General features: G+C 41.4%; 1 protein-coding gene across 1 annotated transcript in view; it reads left to right on the top strand.

Annotated features, from left to right (window-relative positions):
- The window catches only part of LOC124712212 (farnesol dehydrogenase-like), an 88,163-nt gene extending 79,227 nt beyond the window's left edge, over positions 1-8,936 (top strand). Inside the window, exon 7 of the mRNA XM_047242507.1 lies at positions 8,862-8,936. Coding sequence (XP_047098463.1) covers positions 8,862-8,903 — 42 coding nt within the window. The 3' untranslated portion in view covers positions 8,904-8,936. The remainder of the gene's footprint in view (positions 1-8,861) is intronic.
- The last annotated feature ends 4,262 nt before the right edge of the window (positions 8,937-13,198 follow it).

Below are 13,198 nucleotides of genomic sequence, written 5' to 3' on the forward strand. Positions count from 1 at the left end.
AATTGGAGAGGAAAGGAATATATGGAAAACACCGACAAGAGGAAGGGACAGGATAATAGGACATCTGTTAAGACATCAGGGAATAACTTCCATGGTACTAGAGGGAGTCGTAGAGAGTGAAACCTGTAGAGGATGACTGGGATACATCATTCAACAAATAATTGAAATAATTGAGGACGTATGTTGCAAGGGCTAGTCAAGAAGAGGTTGGCACAGGAAAGAAATTCGTCACAGGGGGCATCGATCCAGATCCAGTCAGAAGACTAAAAAAAAAAAGTTTGTGGTAGTAGACTAGTAGAACACTGGCGCGTTTCCCGACTCACCATCGTCACACCGCTTCACCGTCTGCTCACGCGACGACACTTCGATTAACTGAGTTGATAGACGTTCCCTCTCAATGGCAGCCAGAGAAAGTTGGTAATAGGAAAACCACCATTGATGTTGGAACCACACATCATACACACACTGTGCAGCGAAAAGGAGTATGCTTTCCTAGAAGCTGTATCGTGGTAATCTCTAACTTTGTAAAAATTTAGAAAGGTACCGTTTTCCCCCATTCAGTTTTTGCGGGGCGTAACTAAAAGAACGACAGTTTGGTAACGTTGTATGAATCTGTGAGTGTAATTTATGAATCTATGAGTACAATTATGAAATCTGAATATTTTTCAGAGCCTGCAAAACGTGAAGTTTTATTGCCAAACTGAAATTAAGACACAGTAGGAATTAATGAAGTCAAATGACTGGAGAATACAGAATTTGGATTAGAGCATTGTACGACAACATCAACGGCTGGTGTAATAGTGTTAGATGACAGAGTAGGACATTTCGACTAGGTGACACCACTACTCTTCTGAAGTTCGAAAGAAAGGTAATGCACACCTCTATTGTCCAAGTTTGCATGTTCACGCTACCAGCTGATGATGACGAAACAGAGGGGAAGTTTTAGGAAATGGAGAAATTAATAAATTGTGTTAAGATCAATAAGACTCTAATAATGTGGAGAGGCAGCAATAATACAATAGATAAGGGAATAGAAGACAGAAATACCAACGAAGCTAGAGTGAATGGATCACAGAACAAACTTGGTCATTGCGCTCTCCTCCCCCTCCCTCGTTTCAGAAGTATAGTTATGGAGCTTCTGGTCCACGGTATATGTACTTACAAAGGCACATGCCCCAGTTGTGCAAATGGAGGGGTGAGTTGGTTGGCTCCTTCGTAAGCCACGACTCTTTCTTACAAGGACGACAGTCAGTGATTCTACACTAAAACACACCCATATTTTGCCCTCACAATCGTATTTTCCAACTTCTTCTTAAGCCGCACTTATTTTCTTGGAAACAGGCCAGTCAGAGAGCTCCTTAGAGAACACATATAGACACATGTTTTGCTCTCCCAACTACAGTCCAATATTGTCCCACCCATTAAAAACGGAGCAGTATTATTGTTCTATGAGGGCATGCTGATGTAACTCCTCTGAATCTTTTATGTGAGAGCTGTTAAGACTTTTCAAATAAAGCAAACATTATTAATATTCTACACCTTTGTGCGTCATGTCTACGTATTTATTTCTCAAAAGAGTCACCATGGCGATGCACACATTTCTGCAAACGAGAGACCAGTTTGTTGGTACCATCACTGTAGAATGTTAGACTTCGTTGACAGAGCCACAATCTCACCTCTGCTCGCAGCGTTTAATCGCTATAAAAGTTAAGCCCTCGAAGGAGTTCTTTAAGTTTTGGAAACAGATAAAAATAGGATGAGACCAAGTCAGGACCTTATGGAGGATGATTGATGACAGTGAAACGAAGGCTTTGTATTGCTGCAGATGTCACAGCACTCGTGTGTGGTCTGGCGTTGTCATGATGAAGAAGGGGGTGCTCCATTGCTCCATGTGTGCACGAGCTCTTCGAATTCGAAACTCGATTGTAGTACGCTGTTTCTCACGCGCCAATGTAGTTACGTTACACAGCGCCATGTTGCACGCTACATCTCGGAGCCCTCTAGCGGCAGGGGGCTGAAAATACATACACATGAAGAATAAAGAAGCTGGATGTTAATAACTCTGGCTTTATTTAAAAATCTTTAAGAGTTTTCACACAAAAAATTAGGAGGTATTACTTCTCAGCACGCCCTCATTTAATAGTATTTAGTCCATTTGGCTCACTTCATTGATTCTACTGGTGTACGTTACAGGTTAAGGTATACGCTTGACAACGTCTGTCATTTGATCTTTGCAGCAAAGTAAGATAGCACTTTAAAAAAGTATGTATTTGTCAAAATACGTCATGATTTGTTCTTATTGATCCAGCTTACAGGTTAAGGTACACTATGCAACAACTTTTGTTCGATCTTTCTGCACACTTGATGCAAGGCACAAGTGAGCGTCAGGTTAGGTGTCACAATATTTTCGCATCTAAATTGTATTGTTTGTCACAAACTCACCTTAGTTTGGTTACAACTGATACGCTACATGCAAGAGTCCAGTGATCAGAGAACAGATTATGCGGTGATCAAAGCCTCCCTCCTCACTACTGGAGCCCATGAAAAGCTGGTGTACGTCCTGTGTACAACACTTCTTCTAGTCAAAAGTATTCAGGAATATTAATTTTGCTTTTTATTTCCTGTATATGAATATTAGTAAGATATTCCACGCGCTCTTGGTTGTACGTTGCCAATTCTTCGCTATATACCAGCGGAATCTGTGTATAGAACACTAAATTTACCACTTAAATAAAAGAGTGGTCATTAAATTAAGTTATTCCATTAGTTTTCAGCTTTGTTGCTAGATAAAAAATATCGAGATTTTTTTTAAAAAAAGAGGTGGAGCCCCTCCACGCCCACACGGGCATGATGGCCAACTCAAAAGGTCTACTGTCATCTCTGCAAAAGAGTTATTTTTCTCTAAAGTGAGGTGTCGCACGATGTGGGTATTGCGATGTTTTCGTACGTCTGGTTAAGGTTAACCATTAATACACGCTAATCGGGAGATCGATTGGGTCGAAAGTCTAGCGGCTTGAAGGGCAGAGGGAAAAAAGTGCTAAGGCAAGATCCAAGGGAATAAAACGAGCAGTAGCGGATGTCTTGTTGCCTGCGACAGGTCATGCAAGGGTATGCTTTGTTAGTTGAGGGTATCATGCATGTCCATGCCTTTGCCGTTGTGCGGTGCTGCTACTCGGCGGCTGCCGCTGGGTGCCGGTGTTGATCTCTCGGCCAGCATCAGCAAACCTGTAACAGTTTCATCATCGTTTTGTGTCCGATATGTCAAACGTCAGATGAACAGTTTAGTGTGATGTTGGCGATCTGTCTGTGCGTTAGTGGGCGAGCTCGTCGGTTTCCCTGCTTTAGACTTATCTAGTCAACGTTGCTGATATGCAGGGGCTTGCCGACGTTTCTCGCTTGTTGGTATATGTTAGCTTGCCATTCGTTGTGAAGACCCACGGTGCATGTGTAGCGTGGAGCGTTGCTAAGGATGCGTAGCACTTTGTTCTGTGTGATCTGCAGGCGGCACAGGCATGTAGGAGCTGCATATCCCCAGACGCGAGCTGCGTACGTCATCAGAGGTCTAATCAGTGTCATGTATATGGACCTCGACACCCTCCTATTCACTGTACTTTCCGTGTTGAGCATTGGGTAGATTTGTTTGAGCCTCGCGTGCACTCTGTTGGCAACGTATTCCATGTGGTCCCCCAATGTAAGTTTCCGGTCCAGCCAGACACAGATATCTGACTTTCTCTCGGAAACGTATTGAGCGTGTATGTAGGGTTATCTGTCTACAGTGTTCATGTTTGCGCAGTAGTTTCGGTCTACGTGTGAACAGAACTGCTTCGCACTTGTCAACGTTTACTTAAATGCACCATCGTTTCAACCAAGGATCGGTAGTTCTGAGCGTCGTCTGTATTCGTGAATTAATGTTCGACTGTTTCCAATCTTGCGCATGGATGACTGTGTCATCCGCGTAGATGGCTAACGTCGTGTTTTGTGTTACTGGGAAGTCGTTAATGAACAAGTTGAAGAAGATGGGCTCTAGGATGCTTTCCTGGGGAACTCCATCTTGGATACCGCGTTGTGTCGATTGCTTGCCATGCACGTCAGTGTTGAAACATATGTTCGTGAGATATGAGTTGTATGAGACGTGCAAGACCGTCGGGAAGACCAGCTTCGCTTAGTTTGTGTGTAAGGCCGTTGTGCCAAAGACGGCCGAAATATTTTTCGATGTCCAGGAACACGGCCCCTGTGGCTTTATTCATGTTGTAGCCGAGTGTTATTATGTTCGACTACGCGGAGGAGTTGTGTTGTTGAGTGGTGATTCCTAAAGACGAACTGCTCCGGTCTTAGGGTGTCATTGGCGACGCAGTGCCTAGTGATGCGTTTTAATATTACCTTCTCAACAATCTTGCTGAGCGAGCACGGCAGACTGATGGGTCGGTAATTTTGTTGGAGGGAGTGGTCTTTCCCTGGCTTCCTGAACATCAGGACCTTGACAGCCTTTCAATAGTCAGGGAAGTGTTGGTGTTTTAGGATGGCATTCGTTATGTGTGGCCGGCCGCTGTGGCCGAGCGGTTCTAGGTGCTTCAGTCCGGAACCGCGCTGCTGCTACGGTCGCAGGTTTGAATCTTGCCTCGGGCATGGATGTGTGTGCTGTCCTTAGGTTAATTGGATATAAGCAGTTCTAAGGCTAGGGGACTGATGACCTCAGATCTTAAGTCCCATAGTATTTAGAGCCGTTTGAGTCGTTATGTGTGCAAGGTATTCTACAGCTCTATCCGTGAACTCCCGAGGATATGGTTTTGAATGCCATCGGGCCCAGGGGCTTTCCTGGCATTCTAATTTTTGATAACCCATGTAATTTCTTTTGTAATAGTGCATCTAATCTCGTCGCGCATGGGCTGGGCTACAAGTCGTGTAACCTCGTCCGTTTCAAGTGTGAATACTCGATCTGAAGTAGCCAAGTTCGGCATGAAAGACGCTGCAAGTGTTGTGGTCATAAGCTCTGCCTTCTCCGTCGCGAAGCAAGCTGGGCTGTCTCGTTCTTGTATAGTGGGAATGTAATGTTTCTCCCTGGTGAAGTGTCTGGCTAGCCTCCACACGTCAGGACATGTGAGCCCTGCGAGTTCCTGTCCCCATTGTTCGTTTCGAAATGTCTGTACTTTTTTCCGTATTATACTGTGGAGTCTGTTGACGTGCAGTTTATAGAACGGGCGCCTGGTACGCTGCCAGTATCTCCTGAGGCGGTTCGTCATTGAGATAAGGCCCGGGATCTCCTGGGGCAGGGCCGTCTAGTGTTATGTTTAAGTTTTCCTAGCAAACATACGATTCAAGTACGTTTACTATATTAGAGGAAATAAAACATATCTGATAATAAATCTATATTTCAAATTCAGAGTAGGATGTAGGTTTATTATCAAATTTGTTGTATTTCCTCTAATATAGTAAACGTCCTTGAATCCTATGTTTGCTAGGAAAACTTTAACATACCACCACTTTAAATGGCATTTTTACAGTAAGTGCTAATATTTTGTATTTCACAAGTGTATCCAGATTTTTCCGTATACTGTGTTTGAACTACATGAAATTTATAGGCCTTGCTTGCATAACTGCAGTAGCGTGTTCTTTTTCCTTGCTGACTTGCATACATACATTTCTTAGCTCAATACCCTTCGTGCTACAAGCATGTGGCAAAGAGGGATGAGAGGGGAAGCTATAGTTTATAACTTCGGAATGGATGATGTGTTCGACCCTGTGAAAGCCAGTAAAGGTATTAAAAGTCAACAATCCGTATTTACAATGTGCTCTATTGTACTCCATGCAAATCACTTCTCTGTGTTGTAAACCGTCAAATAGCTTACAGAACATTTACAGCATTGTGGTTAACAGAGTCCTGCAATATGCCTATCGTGATAATGAGAGTACACGAAAGTTGATTGACGTTCAAGTGAACTTTCCAGAGAGTCCAGATTAAGAAAAGATTATAAACTATGTTCTGTTTCCCTATAGTTTTAATTATTTACTTTTAAATTATATGGTAATTGTTAAAAAAGACTCCAACGAGTACAAAATAAGTGTTGTATTAAATGTGGAGAAACCTAACTTTCTCCAACCAAGAGCTCCATCAAATACAGATAATGCTAAATCAAGATTAACCGCAAGAATTAATGTTATTCTGCAGGTCCTAAGAAAAAGAAGCAATGAATTAGAAATGCATAAACTGTTCCATAGTACAGAGATTACCCCTTTAAGTGCAGTTACTTTTTATGTGTGTACAAAAGAAAAGTAAGTATGGAACAGGTCAAAAAATTCAGAGTATTGTCGGAAAAAGAACAAGCCATCGTAGTTGCGCAAGCAAAGCTTATAAATTATTTTAAACAAGGTATACGGAAAACTCTGAACATATCTCAGGAATGCAGGATATAAGCACTTACAGTAAGAATACTGTGGAAAGTGGCCATATTTTGAAATACTCACAGAAAGCACTGGATCCAAGACATATACTACATTAGAGGATATATGACATGTGTTTATGAACATTCGTACGTTTCTGATTTGTTTAAAAAAGATGGTCACATGGTATCTTAATGTAGTGGTCTGAACACAGCGTATCTAACAACAGAAAAGTCATTTGCAGTGTTCAGATGTGATAGAATAACCAGATTTAACGGTTATTATTTGACGACAGTGTAGGGAAGAGTTGACAACAAACACCATAGAGAATGTGGAATGGCTTAATAATATTACTATGGATGAGATACAAAGCAAAATTAAGTCCTAAATTCTCTTAGCTACAAGAAGTGTTGCACAGTGGTATATGTGGCTTCCAGTATTGGGCGGGCGGAACCTCCCATCAACATACATGCTGCATGCACTTTGATCATCAGACTCTTGTAAGTGATGTTTCAGTTTTATCCAGACTAAGGCGACTTTATAACAAATAATACAGATACTTTAGATCTGAAAATAGCATTTTAGCAGTGTATTTGCGGGTTATGTGCACCGTACCTAGTGGGGTGCAAAGCTTGAACTACTGTAGTCGGCAAGTATAACTGAACGCATAAGTTACAGCCACAGTATCCATAAAGAGAGGCACATGTGTTTTTCGTGTTATAGAACAATAATAGAGCAATTTAGACTTTGAAACAACATTGTGAAACTTAACTTGAGGGTCTCTCTTCCCTTGCAGCAAAGTGGGTACAAAGATAGAAGTATGAAAATGAGAACATCCAGAATGGATTGCAGACCTCACATTGTAGATGGGACAAATTCTGACACACACACACACCAGATCGCTAAGCTCACTGAGGTCAAAACTCGAGGTCTGAAGTATCCATTGTCGCCTTGAAAGAATTGCAAGGATATTTTTCTAAACTTTTTGACGGCACAGCCAATCCCACATCTGTTTTCATGCTGTTTCCGAGGCCGTTTGCCTTTTCAGTTGAAAGCACCCCTGTGTGTTTGTAGATGCAACTGGCTGGTCTGCAGCGTAATTCCCATTTCATAGACAAATCCGTTTATGCTAAAATTCTGCAGTATGTCTACTTGTTTTCCTCAAGTACAGTTTCCACGTCTCCGTAATTAGATTGCAAAAGGGATACAATACTTCGATCACCATATGTGTGTGAGAGACCTTTTCTCGATTATGAATCTAAATAAGTCAGATTTACATCGCAACTTGAGTGCAAATCGTCTGCGTCTGCCTACAAGCCGACAGTTTGTACCAGATAAAAACTATATTTAGTATTCAGCATGCCAAAAATAATTAAATAACACTGAAAATTTGTTTTGTGTTTGAGAAACGTGAAATGCAAAACCAAGTCATTTGCAGTGTGACTGCTTTGCCATTAAAATACAGTGTGCTCACAGTTTTCCCCCTCCTAATGCCTAGACAGCGTGATGTGCTGGTGGGGGAAGTGTGCATCAAGGCTGAGCGCCATGGCACACACACCAGGACACAGCTAGTGAACCGAATTTTGACCACACCTGCTTCAGACGACGAAACCACTCTTCGTTGCAGTGCTGTTCGTAGGTTGTCACAATTCTAGTAGCAAAGAGGAAGGTGCATTGGAAGGAAAATTTCGGCGCACTAAAGAGATCGTCAAGACTCACAGCAGGTACTCATAGCCATCTAGTAAACATAAAGACCTGACAGCTGGTTCCTTAGCCACAATAATCTTCGACGCTACCAATCAAGTATTTACTTTTATTTTTAGTTGTAACAGGCTCCAAAAATTCTAGGTCACACGTCTTGTGTCATCGGGCATTGCTGTTTGTGACTATGCATCGTTTATACAGTGACTCGTCTGGAAGGTGAGTAATTTTCAATGGACAAAGGGCTACTATGGTCGTGCAATTGTTAATATGCTCAGTTATCAGAAAACATCTGGAGAGAAAAATGGTATAGTGAGTGGATTCCACTGATAAAAACATGAAACAAATATGATGGAAGTTACTTTAAAAAATTGGGACTGTCTTGTAAAAACTAGGGCTGTCTTTTAGTTTTAGGCTAATTGTGGTCTGTTACGGGTTCCAACTCCTTCTTGGGCTGCCAGGATCTCGTTTTCCTTTTGGTTTAAAGTTCCTATTCTATTGCACTCCAGATTTTCAACTGCCTACAAATATCTTCATTTCGTGTATTATATATTCTTTTTCATTCCTTCGCCACTCTAATAAATCTCATTTTTATTTCTTGTATTTGTTTTCCTTCCTATTTATTCAATACCGATGATTCACTTCCGATTCACTTCCATAAAATAGAGAGGGCAAATTTTTTAATAAAATTGCAGTCCTTTTTCTTCAGTTGTTTGAGCGTATAAAGGTATAAAACTTAATCATTTGCAAGACCTTAACACCATTCTCACTTCTTGTTGCAGGTGCACGATGTTATTGTGATGCCAACTGGCCAACCGATCTAAGATAAAGATACATCCTGTATCCATCTGTTAAAGATTTCATAGCACCAAATATTTCTTAGTGCTGGTGTGAGAACAATAATGCTATATTACTATTTATAATTGGAAATGTTTTATACAATAAATAGTTCCTTGTTAAATAGTGTGTCTCTGTGTGTTATTTTTTTATACCCAGCCAGACTTCCCACAAATAGGTACAAGTATTTCAGAATGTCCGTCTACATTACGCGAGTTTGTACATTGTATTTGATAACTTATGTCATTCAAAGTTGTTTCAAGGCAAGAGGACGTAGGTAATCGATGAGTTTCATGCATAGATCATGACATATTGGACTTCCATTCCCTCTGTGGCAAATTTTATAAGATGAGTGAAAGCTGCTTCATCAGTAGATCCAAAAAATGTTTATAGGACGACAGCCGAAATTTCTAAAACTGTCGGTTCAAGTTTTTAGTGATCTTTTAGGTCCACATTGATAAGCGCAGGCTAACACTTTGCAAGTGTTATTTAGTATAATGTGCCAAATATAGCTACTAATTTAGCTATAACTTCTGCACAAGTAGGTACAAGGCAGGAACTGAACAAACAGTCGATTTTTCTCTTTTCACGCATAAACACGTTATCAGACACTGAGTAGGCACTTCATATTTTTGTGTTCCATATGTTGTTGTTGTTATCTTTATGGTCTGAAGACTGGTTTGATGTAGCTTTTCACGTTAGACTAACGGAACAAGCTTGTTCATCTCTGTGTGGCTACTGAAACCTCGAATATTCGAACTTTCTTGAAGTATTTAAACCTCAGTTTCCCTTTTTTTACGACCGACATCTCCCTCCAGCTCCAAACTGACAGTTCCTTGATGCGTCACCATATCTTGTCAGTCGCACCCTTATTTTTACCCAAGTTCTATGAATTCCTTTTCTTCCCAGTTGTGTCAGTACTTATTCATTAGTTATCGGAGTCACCCGTTAATCGTACACTTGTCAATTCCTCCACACAAATACCTTCAGGAAAGACTTCCCGTTACTTGCCGCACTCAGTGTTAGCAAATTTCTGCTTCGTAGAAATGCCTTTCTTGCTTTTGCCAGTCCACATTTTATATTCGCTCTTCTTCTCACGCTGTCACTTATTTGCCACTCAAATAGCAAACATCATCTACTACTTTTAGTGTTTCAATTTCCTAATTAATTCTCTCAGTATAATCTGATTTAATTCGGTTACGTTCCATTAATCTTCGTTCATGTTTGTTGATATTCATTTTGTAACCACTCTTCACGCATCAACATTTCCTCCAAGTTCTTTGCTGTCTCTGACAGAATTACAGTGTCATTGGCTAACCTCGAAGTTTTTATTTCTTCTCCCTAAACTTTAATCCCCATTTCAAATTTCTCGTTGGTATCCTGAACTGCTCGCTCATAGTACAGATAGAGTGACACAAGGGCTACGCTCTAACTATGCCTCGCACCTTTGCCCAAGTTCTGCCTTACTATAATTTCGTCGAGTCTTAAAACCGCAGTCCGGTTTGTATACTAGTTTCAGAGAACCTTTCTAAAATAGGACCACCTGAAATCAGAGAAAATCAGTTACTGTTCAGACAATATAGTAAAATACTGTCGAATCCAACTCTTCCAAACGCTAGGGCCTGACCATATGGAAAATAGGTGAAGAGGTGTTGTCCTGCAATCCAGGAAAGTAATGGAAAAGATTGTGGAGTATACACAAAGTCAAGAATAGAAGCCTGGTTGACGATCCAAACATACTAGCAGAGAGCTTTAACCTTTCGGGAAGAGTATGGACTACCGTAAACCGCTTGCGGAGAGAAGTCAGAAGGTAGGAAGATTATGACGATACGGAAACTCTCGAACGTCCTTCAGTGCCAGCGTGAACTCAACCAATCGATGGACGACCTCACCGAGTGCACTCTGCATGGCTTTAACGGTGAACTTGAGGGCACACATTAACTCCGGACAATGCCATCGAGTGGCCTAAAAATAAGTCTTACTGTGTAAAATTTTGTGTTATGTAGTACTGACTCTGTGTTATTTTATGCTGTAATCTCTTTTAGTATTTGCCTTGTAAATGCCGAACTAATAAATAAAAAAAGATCATAGGACATCACGGAATAAATTCTGTGGTACTTGAGGGAATACGCTGAAGTGGATGAAAGAGATTGGAATATATCAAACAAATAATGGAAGATATTGTGTGTAAGTACTACTCCTAGTAAGGAGTTTGAGTTTGGTGGAGGGGAAAAGTACATGGCCGACCACATCAAACCAGTGATAAGACTGAAGCAAAAAGGAAAGCATATCTAAAGTATTCTGAAAAGAACGGAATTTTCGTGCGCCAATGTTTCTCGAGTAATGGGACAGGAAATCAAAAACGTCAGGTATTGCGTAAGCAGGGGTGCTAATGTAATTAAAAATAGGAGCAACAAGGATACAATGACAGCTCGTGTGACTGCAAATGCGTTATGGAAACTTATCTTTCTTTTACAAACAAATTTAAATTAGTGTATTACTAGATGACCCTGGAAGTCTGCCAAATAAAAATTAATTTGACAATTCATATAATTCTCTAGTATTGTTCTTCCGAATTCTAAATATGGACAAAAAATGCTGTAGTGAAATAAAAAGCTTTACGAACAATATGCAGTTCTGTCTTACAATTCACCAAGTACCTAAAATTTTACTTGTCTTCTTGACTGAATTGGGTCCAGGAACATAGGAACGATAGAACTACCAGAACGAAAAATGTAAGTAGTAACTAACTGAAAATAAAGAGCAGTGTAACAGAGATCACAAACTTTAACTACAATTAATACGAGGGGCATTCAATAAGTAATGCAACACATTTTTTCCTGAGATTAGCTTAGTTTTGTTCAAGATTCCAATACACCATATTATTCCCCACTCTTTTGGCTACAAAACCCTATTGTTCAACATTTTCTCCGTTCAGTGCGATGGCCTACGTCACCTTACTGGGAAAGCTGCGTGTCCGCGTTGTACCACTCTGCTGGTTGACGTCGGAGCCAATGTGTTGCTAGATCCGCAACCTCCCCATCGCCCTCTTACTGCTTTTCCAAACGGGTAGAAGTCGAAAAGTGCGAGATCCGGGCTGAAGAGTGGATAACGAAGCATAGTCCAATAGTTCTGTGAGCTGTTCTCGGGCGCGCAGACTTGCATGAGGCCTTGCGTTGTCATGGACACGGAGAAGTTAGTTTGCATTTTTGCGGCGACGAACACGCTGGAATCGTTTCTTCAATTTCCTGAGGGTCGCACAATACACTTCCGATTTGATCTTTGTATCATGAAGGAGGACATCAAATAGAACAACCCCTTCAGAGTTCCAGAAGACCGTCGCCATAACTTTACTTGCTGAGGGTCCGGCTTTGAAGTTTTCTTCAGAGGGGAGGTCGTTTGCCGCCACTCCTAGAACTACCGTTTTGTTTCTGGTTCGGAGTGATAACTGTCACTATCAGCCTCGTAACATGCAAGGGATTCTGCACAGATGGTACTTCGTTGTTCTTTACGGTCTTCTGTTAGGCCACGAGGCACCTAGCGGGCGCACGGCTTTGAGTACACACAGGAAATCGGACAGGTTTACGCGACATTTCTTCGATGATGACAGACGCCTCGCCCAACGAGTCATCGTGCTTTTGTTCACCGCCAGGTCTCTTTAGACATTCTTCAAGGACCTATGAGTACCTCCAATGCTCTTGTTTTCCACCAAAGCACATCAGCTCTCTGCTGAGAAAATACCTCCGTTTCAGACGCCATTTTGAAAGATACGTATATCGCCGCCACCTATCGGAACTTCATGGAACTACAGGGTCTCAAGCGACAATATTCCACGATGTCCTACAACAAATGCTGCATTTTTTCAACCGAAATTGGCCGATAAAAACATTTTTTTGCATTACTTATTGAACGGCCCTCGTACATCCCGTTACTTGTGAAAAACCTTTATATATCTCCTTAAAACCCAATTAACCCAATGATACATCGCATAAGTCATTTACTAGGTCGTGACTGAACTACTGTTCAGCGACATGGAAAAAGAACTTCTCTTGACACAAGAATAATTGCAACTCAAATATGTATAAGAGTTTGCAGGGTACAGGACTGTGCTGCTGGCTGCACAGAGTTCCAGAAACAGACGAACCATTCACCTTGTCGCGTGCCGTAACACGCTTATCGCTTATGGTTACTCTGACACATCGCCGATACCGACACAATGCTTCCGAGACAACCGGGCACGTGGCCTTGACATGTGACGTAATACCGCCATCGTTACATCGGC

This window comes from Schistocerca piceifrons, chromosome 8 (genome assembly GCF_021461385.2).
Source record: "Schistocerca piceifrons isolate TAMUIC-IGC-003096 chromosome 8, iqSchPice1.1, whole genome shotgun sequence".
Classification (NCBI taxonomy): Eukaryota; Metazoa; Arthropoda; class Insecta; order Orthoptera; family Acrididae; genus Schistocerca; species Schistocerca piceifrons.